Source organism: Ciconia boyciana, chromosome 8, assembly GCF_034638445.1.
Source record: "Ciconia boyciana chromosome 8, ASM3463844v1, whole genome shotgun sequence".
Classification (NCBI taxonomy): Eukaryota; Metazoa; Chordata; class Aves; order Ciconiiformes; family Ciconiidae; genus Ciconia; species Ciconia boyciana.
This window is the reverse complement of record NC_132941.1, coordinates 8,375,686-8,402,163: the sequence shown is the minus strand read 5'-3', so window position 1 is coordinate 8,402,163 and position 26,478 is coordinate 8,375,686. Positions and strand designations below refer to the sequence as shown.

General features: G+C 39.4%; 1 protein-coding gene across 1 annotated transcript in view; it reads right to left on the bottom strand.

Moving 5' to 3' along the window:
• AGBL1 (AGBL carboxypeptidase 1) overlaps positions 1 to 26,478 on the bottom strand; it is a 274,909-nt gene that overhangs the window by 134,360 nt on the left and 114,071 nt on the right. The window contains exon 17 of the mRNA XM_072870404.1: positions 774 to 903. Coding sequence (XP_072726505.1) covers positions 774 to 903 — 130 coding nt within the window. The remainder of the gene's footprint in view (positions 1 to 773; positions 904 to 26,478) is intronic.

The following is a 26,478-nucleotide window of genomic DNA, read 5'->3' as shown; positions in this document are numbered from 1 at the left end:
AATAATTCACTTAAAGAAGTTCACAGACGTTTTCACCTTGTCTAGGGTTCTTCTCATCAAACCCAGAGGGAATTTTGTGTCTTTGGACATTTCCTGCCCAACTATAGCTATCAGCAGCCAACCTGCCAGTCTGTGCATCCACATCTGTTCACTAACATTTGAACCTCCCTGTGTTTTTTCTCCTGAAGTCTCAGAACTATCTTTTCATTCTGCTGGGCAACAAGATTGAGCAGATGGGATGGATCCCAGCCCTATCCCTATTGCAGCTTTGAGACAAGAACCATCTCATGAATTTCTGGTATCCCCCAAAACCAGCCATTTTCTTCCCATCACCAAAGCAGCAGGAAAGTTCAGACATTTTGAGGGCTACTTCCTGTGTGTTTGTGATTGCATGGGTTGTTCCAACATGGGCTTTTGCACCGTCCGTTCAGACTAAATCTTTGTGGAATTTCTCCTATCATTTCCATGAAGATAGCAATAACCTACTTATAATATTTAGCTTAGCTGGAGTACTTCAAGAATATTAAAGAGCTTTAAGGAATTCATTTTCTCATTGTATTCCAGGTGTGCAGAGATTCTGGAATTTGGAGTTGTTGGTTAGATAATTCAGTAAGTATTAAATATCCAAGACTTTCAAAACACTTCTGTAAGATGAAAGTGTAACAGCACATGATGCTTTCCAAATCACTCTAGCTCTAAAACAAGACTGTTCATGCAACTACAGTAAGCAATCCGTATACAGTAACTCACAAAAGATCCTGGAAGAGACTCACCAGAGGAGCCCGGCCAATGCTGCGCAGGTAATAGAGAAGACCTTTGGCATGGTAAATAGTTGGATGGAGCTGGGAATTGGGTGTCAACCACTGTCTGTTCAGATCATCCCCACTCAATGAACAACGGTGGCTGAAATCAGAAAGCAACACATCACAAACTAGCAAAACAACAGCTGATTCCAAAAAGTTTCTGATTCTGGCAAGCCCTGGCACAGGACAGGGAATGTCAATTAGAACACAGATGTAAAGGGTTTGAACATCAGGCTGGAATGAACCAATAGACCATGTTATATTTCAAAGGTGCTTATAGTATATGAGTTTTATCATTTCCTTTACTTCCGCGGTTCACATAGTTGCAAGTCCTGAAAATAAATGCAGTTTTTCCTTTACGTAAGTATGTACAAATCGAAAGACTACTTACAAACAAAAAGACTCCTGAAATGTTCTAAATTCTGTGCTATCTATGAAATTCACCCAGCTTACATAGAGCACAGGCTTCTCAAAGCCTCCACAAACAAGTACATCCAACTCCTACTTGTTCTAATTGAAGACAGGCACTTGAATCTCTTTGACCAGTCTGAAATATGAATGCACTTAAATGAGATGAGCTGGATATCTCATTTAAGTTTCTCCACTCACAAGAAATGCAGCTATCTAAAGCACATCAAGAAGATCTTGATGCATGCTATATCATTATGTAGAACAATTACCTAGCTTCACTGCAAAGGCTGAATAAAAAGATAAATAAGGATCCCAGATTTGCACTGAGAAAACATTTCCCTTAGTTGGCTTGAACATATTCTGTAACTGACTCAGTGATCAATGGAAGATTGTGCAGGACACTTGACCATATGGAGCAGTACATCACTGTACGATTTTGCAAAATGCAACTAATCTGCCTTGTTAGTGACTGCGTGTAGATCAGAGCCTTCTCACACTCCTCAAAGGATTTGCTATAATTTGGTTCACAGTTTTCAAATTGCGGTGAGCTGAGAAAATTCAGGAATCAGCCCTCCAGCATGTGAGAGATTGTGTCCGGTCCTTATCTTCTCCATACTATCCACTTCAGCACTAGAATGCTTCTGGTGGCATTCTAAACTTGGGCTGGCTTGTGCTTTAAAAAAAAAAAATAAATTTTTAAAACAAAAAATATCCTAAGTGTTGTGTAAATTTCTAGCTATGGAGTTGCATCAACCCTTGCTGTTCCAGCCTCCTAGAACAAAATAAAGTACAAATGTATTCCTGGGGATGTGGTCTGTTGTTGTATTGGCAGAGCCTTGCACTGCAGCTAGGGTGTGTTGCATGTAGCATCTTTGGCATTATCAATGCCTTGCAAATGATGCTTAAAGAAAAGGGTGATAAAGCAGGACTGCTTTAAAAAAAAAAAAGTATAAACAATGGAGAACCAGTTAACAATGGAAGACAAAGAAATAATAAGAGTCACTAGGAATATTTCATACATTTTTAATGTAGAAAAACAAGGTCTCTGATGCCATCTTGGGGTTTCTGGCAACATCACAAGATCCATTCCAAGTTTACTCTAGTTTCACTGTTATCTGAATTCCCTTCTTTCCTCATAATCCATAGTTCTCACGTTACTTATCCAGCGAATCAGAAAACATTAGCAATAGCTAATACATGGGAAGTTGGCAAATGCTGCTGCGATGCTTCTGCCAAAGTTTCTACATGAAAACATGACAACTTCTGTTATGTTTCTTAAAGGCTCTTCAGATTAAGTTACTTTTAGGCTCACCTCTCCTGATCTTCAGGACAACAGCTGCTCAACTAAAATTAGCAGCTGTGTTTCTGCCAAGAACTCGTGTGCTTACACAGTTTCCTTTCTACAGGTACAACTCCACATAAAGAGTCATTGGGTTGCATTCAGAAACTCATCTTTCCCCAGCGTGACTAGTAAAAAAAAATAAGACACAAACACTTCCTTGACATAAGTGTGTGATGTCTTCCTGCACCACAGTTATATGAGGGAGCACAACTAATTGAAAATAACAACAGAATTTCCATTCTGAGGGAAAGAATGATAGCTGGACTTTTATTCTCATACTTCAATTTAACATCAAGGAGGAAAATTAAAAAAAAAAAAAAAGTCTTGTTATTTCAGACCTACAGAAATACTTTTTCAACATTGTCATTGCCCACAAAAAAACCCCCAACCTACTTCTCCCACCTTTCCTATTGGGATTGACACTAGTTTACGCCTGTTCAAACCATCCACACGTGTCCCTCTGCTAAAATGCCTTGGGACATGCTGGAGGAGTCCAACGTACAAAGCCAAACATGCAGGGGAGTAGAAACACAACAACTGAAAACTACTCCTAAAAGCATTCAGTAAATACAGAGATTAATGTCAAATCAACCCCAAGCTCAATTTTTATTTCACTATTTCTTAGACTAAACTAAAAGCCTCTATAAAAATGTCCTTATTCCTTCAGAACATATAAAGAAATCCCACGATCTGTTAGAAAAGCATGTCAGAAAAACTCCTAATCAACTCTATTAACACACATTATAGCCAAGTAGATGGCGTGACAAGGCAATGGTGTTTCCCACTGCAGAATCTGATTCTGCTGTGGCCATGGACTGCAATACATTACTCATACATAAGCACAGTTTCCACACAGCATGCCAGCCTCTCTGTGGTTTACACCACCCTTGCTCTTTCGACAGGTTTCACTCTGTCCATAATACAATTTACCAACTCTGTTGCTCTACTACAAACTGTGACTTTTCTTAGAGGTGACCCTATGACAAGCCAATCCATCCCCTGTAGTTCACAGATGCTGCTGGTTGCTTAGTATTAGTTTAGTAAGTGTAATCCAACTCTAAAACAATAATTTGAAAGCTCTTATTTACTGCAGGGAAGGAAGGTAACATCTCTGCACGTAGGCAAGAGCTGGGAGACAAAGTTCAGCTTTGTCTCTTCAACTATTAACATCTCTGCTCATTTAAATGGCCTTTAAATATTAGCCCTCAGCCTGGCAGCTTGTATCCACAGCTCTTAAGGAGATGCAGAACTTTAATTTAATTATGAGAGGCTGATTTTTCCCACCCCACTCCCTCCTCCCATCATACTCTTAAAGTTTGTTTACTTTTGTAGATACCAGCTCCCTGCCAGCCCTGTTCCCCCTTAACCCTTCCTTTCTTCTCTCTCTTTCCTAATAGCGATAACATTCACAGATAATGGTTTTGTCCATTATGCTCTGCAACCAAGGGTGAAGGTAAAATATTAAGCTGATCTCAAGTGCTGATAGCAAATAATGGCATTGGAAAGCTGAGACTGGCTTTGAATGTTTGGCAGGATTTAATGAAATTCACTGCTCAAATCAAAGGCATTTCTTACAACACAGTTTAAAGCTATTATATTTGCTTTAAATGTTTTGTAATGTTTTGTGTCTTTTCTCCTTTGCAGCATTAGCAAGACTACCTGCCACCTTGGATGGGACTAGTAGAAGCTCAAAGGAAATTATGAAAACATTTGCCAAAAAGAATTCCAATAAGTAAAGAAAACCCCACCCTCTCTGTCTCTATACAGATTACCTGCAATTCTACTATTTGTTATATATCTTCAACCCAGATGCGTTACCCAGATATATGCAAAATAAACTGCATTTCTCTTGTTCACAAGCCTGATGCTTTTGTTATAGCCCTGCCTCCTCTTCTGCCTTTATACAGCCAGGACATTCTTTGATGGGCATTAGCCTACAGGATAGCTATTAGCAGTCTCTGGGCTACCAAGAGGCTTGCATGGCTACCAAGTAGAGCACAGCAAAAGGAGAGGAAACAAACACATTTGACTTCCTCCAAGCAGACCCTGGTAGTATTTCTGTAGGTATCTGTAGAATGACTGAAGAGAAACTACGGAGCTGGTGGAAGAAGAGATCCTCTGATCCTTACTAACTGCACTTTTCTAAATACACATAGCCAGAAAACACTGACTGTCACAATGATACAGGGTAAGGTGTTCAGCACTTACTATTGCCCAAGAAAAGAAACACTTAAGCAGTCTGTCCTTTAGTTGTATTCCAATAGTGCCACATAGTCCAGTAAGATGAATAAAACCAAAGCATTCAAGCAGTCCAGTCTCTGGAGAAAGGATAACACATATGACTGGTTCCAAGCAGAGTAAATTCATCCTTAGGTGAATTTGTTGGTAACTGCTAGCTTCAAATATCATCATTATATGCCACCAAGAACATTCCTATTTCTATGCAATCCTCGGCTCTAAAGATGTATAAACGCAGGTCGTCATGTAGGACTACTCTATGAAAACCGGATCCCTGGCATCTGAAGTCGATACACCACAGACAGAAAGATCAGGTTGAGATTCCCCTTCTGAACCCATGGGAGGTGACTGCACTTCTAACTGAAGCATTGGACTTTTGCTCTGAAGGCAGGGACACCTCACAGGGAGTTAATGAGAAAGAGGTTAAGTAGAGAACAGATTTGTTCGGTTTAAGATAGAATTGTATTTTAAATGTTTGCGCTTGTAAGACCTTGCTTTTAATCTTGTACCTCAAAGCCTGACATTAAGTTTTACTAAAGATGTGTTTTCTTTGTTGTCTTACTCTTAAGCCTGCTTGACTTTGAGGGCAAGGTAACCTCAAATACTGCACTAAACTGCACTAAATTCTGCATGAGCCATGTGTATGGATGGAGAGATGCTACCTGGTCTTAACCTAAGGCTTGATAAGGTCAATGGAACCTTTTAGTTGACTGCAATAAGCCTGCATCAGTGCCCTGCACAGGTAAAAAAATGGGAGGGCTGAGGGAAGAGGGAGAGAAAAAGGTAGATACACAGGAAAACAAAACAAAACAAAAGGGAACAGGAGGTGCAGAGTAAAGAGATTGGGGGATAAATATGATGCACAAGATATTAGACAAGGAAGAAAACAAGAAATGGAGAGAGAGAAAAGTCACTTTTTCAAGAAAAGATGTTGCTGTGCTTGGAAGATAAAATGATTCAAAGTCTCCTGTCCATTACAGATAAATGGAAAGACAGGGCCCATCATATTGAATGAATGATGTCAGGACTGATAATAACAGCACCTGGGGCACAGGGAACTATAAAATCTAAAGGGATGCATTGTGTTTGATATGTAGAGAGCAGCATCACCATTCACTGTGCATCTTAAAAGCAGACAGCAGTACTACCGTAGGGTAAGAGTATCTATATAAACGGAAGTAGACAGGAGTAAACATCAGGAGGATGCCGTTGAGCAGCATGTGGCAGCCTCAACCAGACATAGCATGCTGGACTTTATGAATAACTATTGCCTAGGATGGAAGCAGGAATATTTGCATTAAGGTATTTTGCCATTCAGAAAGCTTAGAGCAACTTGGAGGGGAAAAAAAAAAAAAGAGGGGGGCAACTTCATTTCTCTTGATTTTAAATCTTTTCAGAGAGCAAGATTCAGTGATGTGAGGAAGCAGCAGCACCAGCAAATCCCTCCCTCATAATTTAAAGGAAGGTGTCAGAAATATAACCATTATTTTCTGTCTTTGACTCTGGCTTTGTTCAAGCCCTTGTACTGAAACCATAATGACTATTTTCATCATGTGTCCATTCCACAGAGATGCTCATCCAATGCCACCCAGGCATTGCATCATGGTATTGCCCTGTGATGCCAATGATCATTCCAGAAACAGAATATCACTAGAACAATGTAAATATTGGAGGCTTTACACGGAGAGCAATCCAATGAAACAGTATATTTATGTGACGTAAAACAGCCCGGATTTTAAATGTTTGGATATTTTTCAGAAGCTTCAGAATGACAGCTAACTAATATTCCGTCCTCTGAAATTTCTGTGTCTTAACAGCATAAGAGAAAATACAAAGTGCTGAGGACCTCTTTGTAGAGCTCTTAATTTAATCTATTTCATTTTATAGCAGACATACATATAGACTTGCACTACAGCACTCTACAGCTGGAATCAAAGACGGGGGATTAGAGGGCAGGGTATTTTTCCTACCGTGCTCTGGAGTGCACTGTTAATTTCACAGTGGAATATTTTTCCCACCATGAAAGTGGGCCACTTAAAGCTCCCTCTGGGACATCACACTTTTGCATCTTGGCGAGCCCCAGGGTTTCCCTGCAGTGAGGTGATCCCTTCACCTGGTTACTCCAAGGAGTGAAGAAGGTGATGCTCTTCCTTTGTTCAGGGTGTGAAGTTATTAGATTTTCCCTTGTTTACAGTGAAATACAGGTGAATAGCTCCAAGGCATATACACAGACACTGATGAATGAAACAGTTCCCATCAGCATTACTGCAGCTAACAATTAGTTTCTGATGATTCACTCTTTCCTTCTGACTGCAAGCAACATGAATGCTAAAATGCCTATATAGAACAGGTTCAAGAGCAGTTTGCCTTCCCAACATAATCAAAGCAGCTGGAAGTTCAGGAGCGACAATCCCTATTCCATATCTCTTTTTCTTCAAGTGTGCATTTCATTCCTAAATTATATTTACACTTCCCTCCCCACTTATGACCTACCGCAATGCTAATTGCCCTTAAGCCTCATTTGCACCACATCTTACTACCACACCTGCTTTCATCATGAGTAAAGGCCACAGTTAGTATTAGAGCACCAAGGCAGGCATGCACTGTTTAACTAGATGGTGAAAACCAAGGCCAGAAAGTCAACCTCTCCTAAAAGATCCCCATAAAGTACCAAGCGATGATGTTTCAATTGCACTGTGAACTCTTATGGCCTAGTTTATTTTATCTTTAGGCCCTTAAGAGAAAATTCTTTTACTACTTTCTCCTCTTTTTTTATTGCACCTTACACACACACACAATGCCAAACTTATCTCCTGAATGACACTTGTGCTATCTGGATGCCAACCAATTTAAGGACGCCATTGAAAGGCTTCGTCTCCTTTTGGACTGTGGCTGCTGTACAACTCTTCCCTCCCGGCACTGCCTAATGAATCCATGATGCATGCTGCTTCCTCTCGGGCAAATGCTTTCCTAAAGTATCACTCTGCCAGCTTCTTCTTGCCTCCCTACAGCTGAGCACTAATACTAATTAGCATAATGAGCCTTCAGTGTTTCACTTGCTACATCTGACTGATTTTGTTACAATGGACAATCCTTGCTTCCCAAGATAAACAATGCAGTTTGCGCTCTTCCTGTTCGGTGCATGTAACTGTGTCTCTATCCTTGCTCAGCTCCCTCTGTTAAGAAGGGTTCCTTTTCTCTCTGCGGACACATTTCATTAAGTCACGTTTGGTCACAAACCAGTTAGACACACAGAATGAGATCTGCTTCACCTCAGCTAATGCTGTCAATATCATAATCAAATAAGACAAGAAGTTCACATGATCTACTGAAAAGGTGAGTTAACAGCATTGTCACAGATAAGCTAACCTCCCTCCCAGTTCCACATCATGGATGCTCATCAGATTTCTATTTCTTCTATTTGTAATAACAGTAATTATTAAATACCAGGTAATTCATTCACTTGCAGTTGCCCACACTTTGCACTGTCATTTATGAGAAAAATGCAAGTAATAATGTTTTGTACTATTTTATGAAGGAGCAAATAAGGATTTAGGAAGCAAATAAAAACTGGGTTCTCTGTTTCTTGACATTGTCCATGAGATGGGGTCATCTCAGGAGTCTCTTCTTAGGATTTTCAAATACTTTACATGTCATTGATAAGAAACCCTTAAAACAGCATTTTTAGTCACTGGTTTTAGATGGAATAGTCAATTTTTAGCTCAAGAAGTTTCCTACAACAAGAGTCTACTCTCTGCAGGAAGCGTTGCTTTTTCCTCACCAAACACCCTATTCTGCTCAAAACTTTGACTTTTCAGTCAAAACTCCAAATTGTACCATCCAAAACATCAGAACCGTTTAAGAGAGATGTCTCAGCACATGTTAGAAAACATGCATTTGAGGTTTCTTAGGCACCCATTCGTCTCTGTGAGGTTTCTTAGGCACCCATTCGTCTCAGCACATGTTAGAAAACATGCATTTGAGGTTTCTTAGGCACCCATTCGTCTCTGTGAGAGGGTCTCTGGCTGTCTCACATGTCCCCTATTGCAACATCAAGACTCCATGACAGCAATTCAGTAATATGCAGAATTATGATGCAACATGGGAGTTGTAGTTTGGCTGGGGGAGCCAGGACAACAGGGCAGCCAAACAGCTCCCAAATGTCACCACAATGACACTTACAAATTGAAACACTGTTCTTAAATGGGAAGATTTGGCTCCAGTTTTGACCATCCGTTATTCATAGAAAAGCTTAATCTTTCTATGGGGGAAAAACAAATTTTCCCAAACAGCCCCACTTACATCCTCCTACAAGCTATGTCAGCAAATCCTAATTTTGCAGGCAGGGATATCGAGAAGTGAAACCACTCATGCGACAAAGCAGTAAATCAGTGAAAAACTAGGAATAGAACCTGGGATGTGATGAAAGCATATCAAATTAACTTTACTTTTAAATTAATGTCCTTTAGCCTGTTTTTAATTCTTGTATTCTTTCTTATTTTAAATGTGGCTTATATCCATATAGTTGAAGAGGATTCTTAACTGACTTAAGCTAATTGCTCACATATGGGTTGCATCAAATTAACTGAGTTGATTTAAAAATCTGTTAGTTAAATCAGTGCAATCTCTGCATATAAATGAGTACTAAGAATTGCAATTTGCAGATGATTGTTCTAAAACTTAAGCCAAAATAAATAATGCAGAAGGGCAAAATGTGGCATCATAGATTAACAGCAAGAATCATAAGCAGAGGGGCATGTAGAGGCTCAGGAAAAAAAAAAAAGAATGTGCAGCAATGACTTCAGATTTCCATTAGTTTTTCCTAGGATCCTTACTTAGCCAAATAGTCCAGGAGGCAGTACTCCTTCTTGGTGTCCTCTACTCCTGTGGAACTGAGAAGGTAACTAGAATGGAAGCAAAAATTCTCAGAAGAGTTGCTGTTAATCAGAAAGCTCAGATTCTTCCAAATATTTTGCTAATAAATTACAGAATAGTTGGACTAATCCAACATTACTGCCAGTAAATAGTAAAAAAAAGTTGTACTTGTTTTTTACCAGTGAGACAAGCCCCGTAACAAGGAACATACTGCAAGATACAGTTCCTTCCTGGACCATCACTAGATCATCCTGGCCTAACCCTGTCCAACATCATCTAAAAGGCTTTGTTCTGCTTCTAATGTCCAGGATTCATGGACTAGGCATTGATTAGGGCATTGTCCCCCTATCCCAGAAGACAACTCTGCTTGGAAACCTGGAGTTCCTTTCCAGTCTCAGGTCTGCAAATGCTTTGTATGGGAATTGGACTTGTTTCAGCAAGCTAACACCTCACAGCAAAGCAGGACAGCTGCCTGCCAGCTGGAAATGAAGACAGAAAAAAGGAGAAAAGAGAGAAAGAGGCCAAGAAGAAGAAAGAGGCAAAGGTGAGGAAGATTGAAGTCACTCCTCTCAAGCTGAGGTGCATTACATCCCCAATCTCCATCACGTCAGACATCTTCCTCAGTAAAAACAAGCTGCAGGGATAAGCTTCTGCGAGTCACACCTGCATGACAATGAGGTAGTGGTATTCCAAAATAAGATGCTTTTGAGGACATATATTTTCAGCCCTGTAGGAGGCTGGAAGTTTGCTTCTGCCAAACTTGTTCAGTTGTTTTCTGAAGAGAGGTTAATAATAAACTTTAAAAAAAAAAAATTAAAAAAAAAAGACTACTCTAGATTGGGCAGAGTTTGTTGTCCCCCTGTAATGCTGAGTAGGTTCACACATTCATCCTTCAGTATTAATTCCCATTGCTCAAAAAAGACGCTGTTTTTCTTCTCTAAAAAAGAACTGGCACAGGGCAGATTTATTTTGTCACCAAGTTGCTCAGCTCAGTGTAGGAGCACAAAAAGGGACTTCACTGTACATGAGGCTGTGATATGATTTATAGTGGAATTGGCCATAGGCTGGCATATATGAAGACACGCTATACTTCCTCCATTAGTAAATTACAGTTCTGACAAAGCAGCATTAACTGAAATATGCTGAGTAATAACTTGCAAAATAACACAAAACCAAGTACATAGCTTACCAACTGCTTTCCTTTGCAAGGCAGGCACAGGCTAGCTAAGGAAAGTAACACTAGATTGTGTAAGTCGCTCACGCTAGAAGGGTTTCCTCTTCCCCCCCCCCCCTTTTCTTTTTTTTTTTACAGCCAAGTTGTAAACCCAATATGATTATGAAGATATTACTTCTAATATCTACAATATCACTAGAAATTCCTACTATAGTGGGCTATAGTGTTATGGGACTTGACTTCTACTAACTTCACAGGCTACTTGCATGGCAAATATAATCTCGCTGCAATAAAGTAATATTTCCTCACAGGTTACTCAGCAATGATACATATGAATCCAGGCTTGTTATATTTCTCCTTTCTGACATGGGATTTCTAACTCTGCCTGTGAATTCCACCAAGGACTCAGGAGTTCCTATAAAACACTGTTTGCTTTCTTTGCAATAAGTGTTCCCTTCTGTGGATATGAACAGTATTTATGGATCAGCCCTGTTTGCAATGCAGCTTCCAAGTGAAAACAGAAAAAACAACCCCAACACTACACCACCACCACAAAAAAAAACCACCATGAAAAACTGAAAACAAATCCCCTTCTCTTATTTTCTTGTTAGACATTCCACCTGACTTTGAAGGGAAGTGGCTACTTTCCATTTAACCAGACACATATTCCTGCATTCTTTCTTTGCCAGTACATGGTATCTTCCTTATAGGTGTTCTACTCCTACATAATACTTCTCTCCAGTGTTGTGCTCTCCTGGTTAACACATTGCATCATTCCTCACGTATTCAGGGAGACCATTAAGGCTTTGGAAGACTTGAGCAATAAGTTCGAAATACCATCACTGCCAGTAACTGGAGATCACTTTGTGCAATAGCTAGTGACTGATGCATAGCAATAGTTTGATAAGTTATTCCAGTTACTAAAAAATAAAATAATAATTAAAAAAAAAAATCCCATAACACTACTCACTCTCTTGCAGACCCTCCTGCTCACAAACGTGTGTACCGTCTCCCGTACTACATCCTTCCTGTAAGAGTCTCAGGTTAAGAGGAGGAGAAAGATTGAATTCTTCCAGTGCCCAGGCCAGAGAAACCGTGTGTCTTAGGACTGCCACACAAATGATGAATTTGAATTGTCCCTGCGTGAAACCTGGCAACTACTACCAAGGCCACATCCAGCATGTAAACAAAGTTTTACCAATAAAGCATCTGTTCATCAGGATGGGCATGTCAAACAACAATTATTTAGGATAAAGGGTAGGGGGGAGACAAAGAGATAACAGTTCTGCATCCTGCAATTCTCAGCAAAGCAAATTCAGCCTTCTGCTAGCATGAAGCTCGTCCTTCAGTGTAGCCTCAAAGAGCAGGCAACAGCCACTCCAGCATTGCTAGAAGGGCATTTGGGGGACTGATCTGCCAGTGAGTAGAGCAAACAGTCAACGGAGAAGAAAAGCAGTTTGGGGTTATGTCTAGATGCAGTAAGCTCTCTTATTTGTTTACTTTCCCCCATGCACACGCACTATGAGCCTTCAAACCTCAGCTGAATGTTAATTCTGATACTACATAACTGCTCATTCAAGCACAGTGTCTCTGGGCACTTCACAATAGTAAAGTTAAACGAAGCATTCAATACACACTTATTAAAATAAAGTATCCACTAGAGAAACCTGATGGGCTTGCAGAGCTCTGCAAAACATTCAGAAAAAAATTAAAAATATACACATATAAAAAGCAGTAACAGATATAATTACTGTAAAATCAAAAAATTGAACCAAACTCTCCAGAAAGCTCACAAACCCTAGCAAGACTTGGGCAAAGGTTTAAGAGAGTTCATTTGAGTGCTAAGTAAAGCTAGCACTGAAAATTCAGGGTGCATAGAGAGATTTAAGATTCCTAAGAGGTGCGATCAGAATCTCAGGGGAGCTGAAAGACTTGCAATAGACACCATGCCGAACACATTAACTGTAGCAGTCTTGCTGGAAGTTTCTAGTAAAGAAAAACTAGGGCACTAGATAGGAACAAGTATATGAAAGTCATTCATATATACTTGTGTGAGCAAAAAATTTAAGCTGTTTTTGCATAGCAATTGACAAATTTTAATTGGAGACTAGTACGATCAAAAAATTCCCTCTTGAAACAGATTTGTAAAGTGAAGTTACTTGAATACTGAAATAAATGACCTGATTTTTCAAAATATGGAGTTCTCATCACTGCCTATTGAAATTCAATAGAGTTGCAAGCACTCAGCATCTTCCAAAGTCAGGAAATTCTTAACTAGCTTCCTAAAAAAAAAAAAAAAAAAAAAAAGAAGTTGGATTGGGGCAACTAATTTATGGTCCTTACTGTTCATTTTTAACTCTGTTCTTAAATTGAATCAGGAAGCTTGAAACATCAGAGGATATCAGCAATATTCCAGAATGAGGGATACAGTGTTTTACCCAAACATTTGAGGCTTTTTTCCCCTTAGCTTTTCCTCACCACCCCCTCCACACACTTGTTTTTAATGTAATATAATAGAAGAATAACCTCTTAAAGGCAAACGAATTGTGAATATTTTGGGATTGATGGGTGTGAAGACACCCATGAAGAAAATCAATGATCGGCATCCAATCTTAGCAGCAAAGTGTTTAAAAACCTTTCAGATAAGAGGTACTGCTCTTTTTCAGTGAGTTAAGAATATCAGGTCCTGATCAAAAGTCGAAATATTTCATAGGAAAGTAGATGACAAAGTATCAGGCTGACAGAGTCCCTTATTTAGACATGGAGAAAAGGAGAAGAGAAGAGAGCTCCAACACAACCTCTCAATCACTTACTGTAAGACATATAGAAGGGTAATTTACAGCTATAGCTCTTCTACTTCGAAGGCCCATGGGTAAAAACTGACACAGTGCCATTGAAAGCAATTTATATGTGCTGGCTGATCTAACTCAGCACACTCAGATACTAACCAGAAGACCACGAATAGGACCACGTTGTCTACCCTTATAGAAATCAGCAACTGAGGGCTACAGTTTTTCTCTGTCTAAATAGTAAACTCTCTTTGACCTCCTCATGAGGAAAGAGGATATTGCATATCTCTATAAAAGAGCCAAACACATTTTAACTGTTAATACATATTCAGACTCAACGGGTGAATGACAGCACTGATGTATTGCAAAGCCCATCATAGCGGGCAACGCGACATTTGCCTCTAAGGAGAAACTTAGCTAAGCTCCAACTTTGAACCAAGAGGTTTTCATAACTGTTTTCTGAAGAGAAGAACAATATTCTGTCACTGCTGAAAAACAACCCTAGACATAACGTCAATACATTGTCTTCAGTGGAGATGTACCTATAGTGTCTCTCTCAGTAGAATGACATGGAAAGAAAGCACAGAGGAATAAAATTTTCTCTATTCCAAGATGGATTTGAAAGAGAAACAAGCATGGTGCTTGTTTAGAATCCTAATAAAACTCAGCGGGGCTAACAAGCCTCTAGAACATTTGTGATGATACCCGATACTGCTTCCCTTTTTCAATTTCTTCAGGATTCCTGGTTCTTTGAGCTATCCTACCACTCACAGACCCAAGAGAAATTAAAGACTCAGCTGCATAACAGTCAGTCAATATAGATAAGCTCACAGAAATATTCCCTACAAAAATCAATGTGCAAATTCAAGTAGGCCATTCTGATCAATGCAAATAAAGGTTGCACAAGGTTGCCAATTATTTTGACCAAGACTGTGAAAACACTGAGGAATACAGAATACCATAGGAAAGACCTTAAAATCTAAGTTGTCTTCCTCCTACATATAGGCAACACATTTCAGTTGCCACGAGTTGTATTTAGGTAAGTTAGTGCTTTTTCAGCTTTATAGTTTCTTTTATCTTTCTGGAGTATTTGTAAGCAAGTGAAGTCACTTGGTGCCTACAGGATAGGACCTAGCTAAAACTTCAACCAGTTTTCTAGCATTCTTGACCAGCTTCGTTCCAATAACACTAGGTAATTAATATTGCCATATAGTGCTGTAAAATGCTTAATAGTTGTAATTTTTGTTAAAATGTAACAACATTTACAAACATCCTCCAAAAAAAAAAAGTCAACAGAGAAAAATATTATACAGCATTTTCCAGAAAGCTGATAAAGTTTTTATTCTGATTTTATGGCCAGCTGGAAAATTTGATCACTAAAACTTTCCAGTGAGTCAGGCAAAAAAAAAGTATACCAAATCAGGCATACTTGTTGCCATCTTTGGATGTCCAAAATAAAAATCTACTTTTTTTTTTTTTAAAATTAATCATCCCCACCCCCCCTCAGAGTATGGGAAAAGTAGTTTTAATGTGAAATCTCCATTTCAATAGGACCATATTTTTTTTTCAAACAAACACTCAGACATTTCAAAAAATTATATTATCATTAAATTAAACCCAAAGTGCTTCTTTAAGGTGTCACTGCCATCACTGTATAGATGGGTAAAGTAACTACAAAACAGTTTAATGACTTGTCTGAGATTGCATGGTAAACATTTGATAAAAGTAGAAAAATTATGATTTAAAGAGAGCAAAACATTCATAATTTTTTTTTTTCCCCAAGCTGTTCACAGCCAGGAAAGCAATTACTTAGTGGTCCTCAAAGGTTGATGCCATGAAGGATGCTTATCTCTATTCCTGAGCACTGAAAATTACCAGCGACAGACAGCAAAAAGGGATTGCAACCAGGAAAAGAAAAAAAGGAAGAATTAGGTCTATAGAGCTCATTTCTCTTCAGCTCACAAGGCAAATTTGTTGGCCTGAAAAGCACACTCACTGAATTGCAGCATTGAATGTATTTCTCATGGTGTGACTCTGCAGCTGCAATATCCCAGCTGCAATTAGGTAACTGTAGGGCTGGATGTTTTATCATTTTTATACATGCAGGCACTCCAGCGGTGGCTGTGGCAGGCTGCAGCTGGCCTGCCATCAGCCCCCAGCTGCTGTCTAGCAGAAAGGCAGTAACTGCAATTGCGTGTAAACATTAGTAAAACACAAATTTTGCGGGTGTTGAAATGGGTTGAAATTGCTTAGCACTGTTTCAGTCTAGCAATTCCCAGCTCAGTCAGGTGAATATAACTTGCTTGGAAGAAATCACAGAACCTGGTTTTACACCATCAGACAGGGAGAGGTGATTAGGTGACCTCCTAAGCATTAAGTCTTCAAACAGCCAAAGAATCACTGAATTTCAAAGTAGAAGCATTTTAGAGAAAATATAAACCCCTCACGGTTCCATTTGTGAGCCATTCTCCAATGATTAAAGACTAGGATGGTACCTTTTCCTCACATTTGTCTGTGAGGAGGATTCTCGTGTCTTCTGTCCAAAAGAAATACTGTATCGCATGGTTCACAGATGCTAAGGATGAATTAACAGCATAGTGATTTACATCCAAAACCACAAACTCATGTCTTCCTCAATATTAAAGTTACACCGTAGATGCTCCATGTTGGTGAATACTTCTGAATACACCCTCTGGAGGGTACAAGCACAGCTCTCATTCAGCTGGTATAAGTCTAAGATAATTCCATCAGAAGACATTGACAATGTTAAAAGGACTTACTTAGTGCTTAACATACATTCAAACCATCATGTATTTGATAGCTAGATGCCACAGGTGAAGCAAAACTATCTCATCTTTCCCTTCTTTGATCCCCCAAGTCTAAACATCAAATGGGCTTGACGCATTCATACCAGTAATACATCTGTTCCATGAATTCACGATGAATATCATTCAACCTCTAATTACTTATCTCTTATGCTAACTCCCATCAGCTGCAAAATCTCTCTTGACTAACAAGTTCAGGAGTTGTACAGAAAAAGCAAACAATATTTTAAACAGCATTGAAATAGTCCACTGTAGAGAAGAACAAGGTATTGAGGCTCAAAATGGATCTCATGGGCAAAAGCAAACCAACACAGCACATATCCCCACTGCAGTGTTTCCTTTTGAGTTTCCAATGCTGCTCAGGAATTTCACATTTCATTCTTTTGTGGAGAAGACCATCTCTCCACCACACCAAGAATTAAGCAACCTTTAAAAAAAAAAATAAAAATGTTGAAAGCTGTCACAACATCGAAGACAAAAAAGTCTACCAACCATCCTCTACAAATATACTTCCTTTCTTTCCGTTTGTTCCAAGTGTAAAGCTCCATTAGAAGAATAGCCTGCTGTGCTATAAACTGATGTTGAAGTAACTTAAAGACATTAACTAGGCCAGGAGGCTTTTTGTGGATAAAGATGAGAGCACATGAGGAGCTGCAGGTTCCCTTCCTGTCTCTTACAGGTCTGTCACTTTACCTGTCTATCAGTAAAGGACTGAGGAAGAGTTCCACTTGGAAAGAGTCTTAATGTTATCACACACTGTTGGCACACATGATACAAGATGTATTGTCTACTGCTGCAACAGCTGGAAAGAGAATGCCAAGCCCTGTCATTATGAGCAGACTGTTTATCATGGACACCAAAGAGCTGCTGGAATGGGAGGATTTGGGCACAGCACTGCCAAAAGTGGATATTTGACCTGGCAATAAGAACATAATAGGATGCCACAGGGCTGTCCTAACTTTTGCTACTGGCACTACTACCCTTTGGGTAGAGCTCACTATCTTGAACTGGCAGAAAGACATCGGAGTTCAGCCCTGCTCTCCCCAGACAGCCTTTCAGTCTGTCACAAAGAACAACCAATACAGATACTGAAAGGAAATAGATGTTTTTTTTCCATGGTAGGGTGATCCTCCAATATATAGTTTAAGTTTTCTCTTTGCAAGAGGAAGAGTACAAGCAGGAATTAACCTAAATTAAAGATCTCTGCTGTTGGCCTACAAACAGAACAGGATGAGTCAGTAGTCAGTGACTAATTTGCTGTCACCATTTATTCCAAGATTCCTGTTTGCTCTAATAAATCTTCATGCTATCGCCTTACTCCAGAGGACAAATAATCACCAGGTCTTACTCACCTAACAGGGTCAGTAAGATACATGCACAAAGCCACTCAGCCTCACAAACAGTGACAGCTTTGGGCTTTCACAGTATTCCTTCACAGCTACTTCTGTTCATCCTATGGCGTCCTCCAGGGATGATTTGTCATGGTCCATAGCAAGTTGCCTAACAGTTTCTCACATAATTCAGTGACAGGTTACATCATTGTTTCAACTGGAGTGCCTCAGGGGGTCTCCTCTTTCTTGCTCTTCCCTTTGCCAACTTCCATTCACATCTACCATCTCAGCAGGGATATTATTTGAAGCAATGACAATGCTTTGGAACAGGTTCCAAGGTAAATTAGTTTGCATCCATCACAAATTCTACTATAAATTATACTTGTATCTCACAAAAAAATTTCCAGGATAGAAAACTTTAAAGACAGTAGAGGCTCAAACAAAGGTCCCAGTGCTTATTATTGACATGAGCTCTCCCTTCAGAAGCAAAAGGGATCTTGCTGCAGTTTGGGAGTTTGGGAGATGCCACTTGACTAAAGTAACAATAGGAATGAATTCAGTCAAATCATATTTCTTACAGGTTAGTAAAATCTCCTGAAGCAGAGGAATTGTCAAGAATAAAGCTTAGGACAAATGGATAGACATATTTTTTATTTCCATATGTGTAAAGTAACTCGAGAGCCTTGAAGGAAAGAACCACTTCCATGGGTACCCTGATTCAGTGAGCTGAGTTGAAGTTCATTCCAAAACAGGTTTCCCATCATTGCAAAGGGACATTTGAGTCAACTATATTCTCAAAGTGTTATTTACATCCACTTCTCAGGATTTCAGGAAATACAAAGTGACTATGCCGATTGAATGGACACAGCCTCTTAATTGCATTCAGAGAAGAGAGCTGCTTGAATTTTATTTATTTACCTACTGATTTATTATTATTATTATTTAGCCGTCTGCTTGCAACTGCAAATATGCCTTCACAGCTCCATTAACCTGATCACTTATCTACGTTTCAAACTCAGCCCAGAATGTCCATACAGGAAATACCTATAAAACATTTGGAGAAGCTGTGCCTTGCATTTATGGATGAGATTGTGGGTTACATTTTTAATGAATACCTATCCAGGTTTCTTGCACAGTAAATATATATTTTCTAAGAGAGCGTGTGTGTACACATACACATCAGGTCCTAGCAAGAGTTGCAAAGGCAAGGAAGCATCAGTACATATCTTATTTTTGCTATTCCCAAAGGAAATGGAATTTCCTTGCCATCACAACCCTAACATACAGTGTTTGCTACTTGTTGGCAGAGATGCAAATTGCATTTCCTCTGCCAGCAGATGTTTAAGCCAGAAGTTTCACTGCCAGATTCTGATTGGTTGACAGATAAAGTTCACAGCTGGTTCTTAAGACACAGAATAAAAAAGAAAACAGGAGCAATTTACACATCACAATTGGGTTATGCTTCCAGTTACACTGTCAGACTGCAAAGTAACTTCACTTACTCCAGCACAGCAATTGTGAATCTACAGTGGGGTGTAGGAAAACAGAGGCCAACCATAAGCCAAGGTACCTATGTTGATCAATTTGCCCTTCAAGCTAAAAGCTGTAGAAATGCTTCACACAACGCTACTCAGAAGGCCATCCAGACATCTATTTACCATTTCCTGAAACAGAGGAAACAAAATTAACCAAATCACTCTTTTCCTGTTTTGCAGGACTAGCCAGCAGGATATACATTTTCAGGACATTCATAGGATCAGATTCTAATGCCAAAGATGTCACTGTTAGCATTTGGTGCATTATGCTACACATTAAAAAAAGGTAATTTGTATTAATAACAAGAATACATGAAAATAAAATCTTCAGAACAAAGTCATAAAGATTCTTATTCCTTCTGTTCCTGGGCATAAGATTACCTCAGCAAACAGATCAAAAAAGTATTGCTTTACGGCCCATCGCCATTATAATGGCATGGTCAGAACTCAGTATTGACACTTGGTGTCACCAATTGAATATGATGATGACAGATGTCAGGTTTTGTCCTGTGGGACCAGGATTGCCATGTGATAACTGTCAATTCTTTACTATGCTTTTCTACCTTCCTTTTAATTTCTATTACATGGTATGGTATGAAAGAAAAGATGCTTTCTTTCTATCGACTGTAAACATCTTCGTTACAGTTCAAAGTTGCAGTGGTGAAATGGTTACAAATGGTGAAAAACATTGTTCAAAAAAGCAAAAAAAGAGGAAAAAAGAGAACCTTTATCTTTAGTGGGTTGATCCGTCAATGACCTTCATATACCCAGATGCACCACAGATATATCACAGATCATTCTAAGTAAATGAGATGATCTTCCTCTCAAATGTACCCACTAGCAAGCCTGTGGCAAAATATTAAAAAAAAATATCCAGAAGTTATATATGAACACTTCTTTTCTCTTCCCTACTGGACATCTATCTTTTTTTACCTGCAGGTGTGACAGTATATAAAAGCAACTCCCTTCCCAAATCCCTACTGGAAGCAACAGGAACATTACGTTACAATCAGTTCCACACAGACAAATGTTTTATTCATATCACACAACTAAAAAAAGCATATACTAGTTAATTTTATCTAAATAAAAAACACAGTGTGGCTTTTAAATGATTTCAAGTTCTTCTCCTACCCTGCTGAGGCACATTTTACCTATTTGGGATGAGTGGCATCAAATGCAGATACTGAGAGTGAAACCCCAGAGATGTTTACAGTAAGTCATGGAATCCAGGAGCCCTTCCATGTATCCCGCAGATAAATGGATTATTACTAGCACGATTTTTAAAACAAGTGATCAAACCCAATCCCACTTCACTTAGCCAAATGAATTTCAAGGAGGAGAAACAGAGAAATCTGCTGCCATATTCAAGGTTGATAGTTGCTCTTCTCTTCTAATTCTTCCCCACCACCATCACCTGTTTTTCACAATATGTCGTTAACATCATAATCACTGAATTATTAGCCAGAGAGTTTACAAGCACCACTTGTAATTTCTTGGTGATGAAGGGAAATTGCCAGAGAAATGAAAGCTATGGTTTGGAAGATGTAAGCCCAAGAATCTTTTTAATGGGATTTGAGCTTGCTCCAGATCTGAGGTGAGTCTAAGCTACACAAAAGATTTCTGAATGCTAATAACGACACCATTTAACACTCGCTATTGTTTAATATAAAACAGTTCTACATAACAGGGAAAATATTGTAACAGTGCAGGCCAACAGGGAGCAAAGCTACTTAAGGAATATGATATAGCCCATTTTGTTGAATAGGAAAGGAAGAATTATTTTACAAATGCAGGAGAACTACTAGGCCAGAGTTTCCTCAGATGACAGCACAGATGGATTCCACAGTGACACAGGTGTGTCCACAGGTCAGTACTGAGGAATATAGGCAGAGCAACACAGAGGGGGGCCAGAAAGAGAAACAAGACATATGGCACATCAGAATATGATATGCTGAAGATAGCTAACACTAAGAACACACCTTTTCAACCAGTACTACATCTCCTAATACTCATAATACTCTAAATATCTCCTAGGATCTTAGATATCAAATCTATATAATAATCTGTCTACCTGAGAACAGCTAGAGAAACTTATAAACTTTTCTATGTGCTGTGTGGAAACAGACCTTGCTAAATTACAGTACTTTGTGATATCCTTCTTTGAACCCATCTGACAAAAGTCAGATTTTGACAGCCTCCCTAGTAACAGGAAACAACAGTAAACAGAGCTCTCTGAAAGGTCCCCACCAGTAATGACACAGGGTGCTTTGGAGCTTCCATGGTCCTTGGTCCACATCATGCTAAAGAGGAAATTTATATAATTCCAGTGGATTACCAAAACAAAAAATAAATTTAAAAAAAAGAAGAGCAGGAGAGTGGCAAACAAAAGACAGAAGCAGAATTGCATGGGGAGACAAAGACATTCACAGAGAAAGAAAGGGCAAAAGTGAAAGACAAAGAAACAGATTCTGAACTGAAAAGAAATTAGGATCTAACTCCCTATGGGGGTAAAACAAAGAAAAAAAAACACTCTATGCTGGGATAGCAAGAAAAAACAATCAAAATATTTACATTTCTATTCACATAACTGAAAGGGTATAAAGCATAAGAAAAAACGCCAACTTGGTCCTCAGGGGGTGTCTCAGTGTTGTTTTGTTTACACAGAGACCCAGGCCTTTGCTTAGAGCATCTTCCATTAGCTCTACTGCAGAGAATTACAAATGAGGAATCAGGTCATTCACTGGAAAAGATGCTAATATCAGTCTCCTATGGCTAAGAAGCTTCTGCAGTGTGGTGGTTCTGGCTGAAAGTTCATGCTGCAAATCCAAGTAGCACTGGGTGAACATCTGATTGCGATCCTGGAAAAAATGCCAGACAAACTCTTGCTCGCATCAAAACCCCAGAAAGATGAGAAAAACAGCCCACTCTCATCATTTGACAACATTTCTTTTCCTTCCCTGTCTTCTGCAAAGTGACACAAATACTGAAAAGAATCTCATTTTCAGTACACTCCTTGTTACCAAGAATACTAACACAGTTTATGAGCTATAATTATAAATCAGATAGTGAAACATACAAGAACTGAAGACAACAGCTGTTCTCAAATCCAGGGCTAACAATACAATGTTATCAGCCCCAAAAAGCAACTACAGCCAACAGGACCTTTAAACCAGAAAAAAACAAAAATCAAAGACAAAGGCAGATAAAGGCAGTGCCTCGGTATCCAGCCTGAGCTGCCAGACAGTCGTTTGTAACTGTAAACTATTGACAACCAGCTCTACCAGGTTATAAGATACTGGTATCACTTCCCTGTTACTGAAGTGCAGTTAAAACATTCAAATATGATAAAGTAAAACCTCTACATCATGTTGGAAAGTAAGCAAGTGGCATGGTTATCAACTGAAACTAGTGCTCCAAGGGAGGGAACAGCACAAGTGTTTGACACATCAAGGATTACTGCCCTATTTAACAAGATTTCTCTGGTTATAGGTAACGACAACAGTGATAGCTAGTATCCTGGACTATAGCTTTTGAAGACCAAAGCAGAAGGTGCCACATGGCAGTCCAGCTCATCTTCTGAACCCAGTGCATGGGGGCTCAAATTTTTGAGTGTTCTCCAATTCTAGAGAGAATTCAACAGCAAGAATAAAAAGACTCAACAGATCTCATAACTGGAGTAAAAATTAACCTTTATAACAACTGAAGAGACATCCTCCTGTCAGAACTGCTTTGGATTTTATTTTATTTTTAAACCTATTTTGTCTTAAGCATACACACTGAAAACACAATACAATGCTAACGTGCTACCAATATTCATTAGAGTAAGAAAGCTAAAGGAGCACGGAGAGATACATGGAGAGTGTAGAGATGCTTTTCTTCACTCTGCTAACTGCTTCTCATTACTTCTTACATTAAGGATGAAACTGGAATTCAGAATTTCTCCCTGCTTTGCTTGTTCATCTTTTCTTCCAGCTTGACTTCTCTTTTTTAGCTTTACCCTCAGGATTTCTTACCCCGGCTCTGCCATTCCAAGCACTTCTTTTCTCTGTACTCAGCCAGGTCTCCCTCACTGTGACTTCAGCTGTAGGCGTTAGCAAAATTGGCTGCTTTGATTAGAAATGTGTGAGTGGAAGGCAGATAATAGCCTGGTTCTCTACACCTGATCTCCCAGTGAGGGGTCATTGATAGGGGTCAACAGCTGAAATAAGTGTCTCATCACATGAAGAGTTTCTGAAGGAAAAGCTGTACTGTCAAATAAAGTAGAGCACAGCAGCGCTGGGATTTGGAGGGGGCTGAATTATCTATATATTTTGGTTGGTTTGTGTTTAGCAAATTTTGTTCTGGGCAGGAGCTTCCAGCTCAACAGCCATAGAACCTGAAGTCCTGTACTGAACTACAGAACAGATGCACCTAAGGGACTTGCAACTCCATCCTCCCAGAAATGAGTTTGTTAGAGGGGGCTACAGAAGTTGTAGCCACTCTTCTACCAAGACTATGCTCTTATCTCACATGCAATAAGTCTGCGGTAATAATCTGGAAGCAAGGGGATTTTCTTAAGCCAGCTCACTGATGGGCTCTGATTGAATTATCTCCAGACTAATCCATTTCTTGATTGACACTTGCAACATGAAGACAGTCCCAGATCATTTGACACTGGCCACTGGTGAATCATCAAGTTAAAGCCTTTACTTTAAATGCTACTGTTATGTATGAAATGTCAAGTAGTGACATTTGATATTCTGCACCAATTACTACTGTGCATGTGGGCACATAAACTCCACTTAAGCAGAGTCGGAATCAGGCTTTTAGGAGTTCAGGGATCAAAAGAGACAGACTACTTGTCTTGTCTAGGTTTATAGACTACATAGCTATGAGGGCCCATTAATCAAGTAGGGAAAAAAAAACCAGCCATTACAGCTGATTTAAAAAAAAAAAAAAAAAGAGATAGACTAAAGGAAGCTGAAATGGACAGGTGCCTATTTTATGTCACACATCCCTTGCTCTTCTTGAACAGCCACTAGTGCATGGGTCAATCTGAAATGAATGAAAAATAATAAAGAAGTACTATTCAGTTAAAGGTGACAGAATGAAAAGAAATCTGAGATCAAAAGCCAACAAACTTGCCAACAGTGGAAGGCACAGAGCCATGAAAGCCTGCGCCATTACTTCTTAACCTGAATGGTCAACAATAGTAGAAAGCATCCTACAGCAGATATTCCTGTATCAGGTGCACTGAGAGTCAAAGCCCTGTTCCTTCCCTCAAAAGTATTTTCTGTCCCTTACGTTTATAACAGCAACTGTACCACCCGGCTACTATGTTTGCTGTCCTTCCCATGTATACATGGCCTCTCACGTATACAGGAAAGCATAGATCGTGACTTTCACTCCACTGCATTTCAGACTCAGACTACCAAACAGAGGTGAAAGGAAGAAAGAGGGAAAGCCTGGGGATGTATCAGGGGACAGAACCATGCTTTCAATCCAAAACTTAATGCTAAACGGCCTTTCTTTAGAGAACAACTGAGAACAACTTGGTGAGTTTTTGAAACCTTTTGATTGAACAACTTTTGAGACAACTGTCGAAGCTAAGGTTTATTATTGACAAAGATGGAAAACTGGGGTATCTCACATGTTTAAACAAAAATTGACTTTAAAATTCTGAACTCAAAACTCATTAATTCCCATGTGAACATGCACTTTCCAGCTTTCTTATTTTCTCTTTTGAACACACCACTGACCTTACCTACAGCATCCCGCAGCTGTTTGTGTAGCTACTTCTCTTTGTAGTGAGTGTGTTCAGAGGAAGCCAGCATGATGGATAACAGAAGTCTTTTGACATACTGTGTCATTTATCACATAACAGCCTCAATCCTGCTAAGAGGGCCTTCTCCATATGTCACTGTCAGCTCCTGTGCCACCCCAATGCATCAAAAAGAAAAGTTTGAATATGAAGCACTGTAATTCCTAAGTCACAGCTCATTGCAGCTTTCCAGACATGAAGAACCATTCTGTCTATCTGCCAGCTTGTTTGTTTAATTTTCACTGTCTCACATATGTGAGAAATTAAGTCTTCAGTGTAGAAGAAAACCAGAAAAAGTCAGAGGTCTAGCAGAGAGAAGGAAGATAAAAATTGCTAATTCCATCAGGAATCCAATGTGACATTTTGAAGTGGAAAAAGAAAAGGCAGCCTACGAGCAGTAGGTATTAGAGAATTACTGAGAGTCCCATCCCCTTCCCAGTCTGGGAAAGAGGTTCTCTAATGGGCTGATGTGAAACTAGCAAGCTTAAAGCAATGCAGATAAGCTCCTGAACTCGGCTGCCTAATGGAGACATATCTCATCTCTTCATCCTCTTCAAGGGTACAAAATGGAGCTAAGTCTTCCAGAAAAGACTCTTGAGATTATCCAGCAGGTCCTGCTTTGGGCTATTTATCGAACATATATAAAATTATACATGTTCCTTTTCCAGGTTAAGTAAAGGTGGCCTGTCCACCTAAGTAAAGACCAGTAATTAATGTCTTTTGGCAGGATAGATGATGCATCATAATTCTGAGCCTATAACACCCCTACATACTATCAGTACCCTAACACAAGCCTTTGTCACCCTCATAGTTTTTGTTGCCACTGGCACGCCTTGGGTGTCTGGCTCCTACCTTAGACAGATAAATAGAAAGAATCAGTTTATTAACAATTTATTAAGTAATACAGTTACAATTCAATAATTCATTATGATTTTACAATAGTCCGTGCTTGACTAACAAACATATGTACAATGTCTACTGAAGAAAATAGCACCTGATTCAATAAACGACGAGTGACCTTTTCCTGTCAGGCTACCTAAAGTAATCAGAAATCACTCCCTAATGCAAAATTTCAGCAAGTCATTTCCCAGGTGACACCTGAAAACACAAACAAGAGGAGACTGGAGCCACTGCTTGGGCCTCAGCTCTGCTCTGTTACACTAACACAAATCCACTAGCCTCTGTGCTGTCTCCGGAGTGTTAGCACAGATGGCAATCAAACCATGATCCATCCAGGCTCTTTTGCCATTAGCCTGCAGGAATGTAGCCTGACCACAGTACTGGCTCAGATTAATTGATTATAATATCACGTTTGGGCTGCCTGAGCACAGACAGAAGCAGCCTGTAGCACCCAC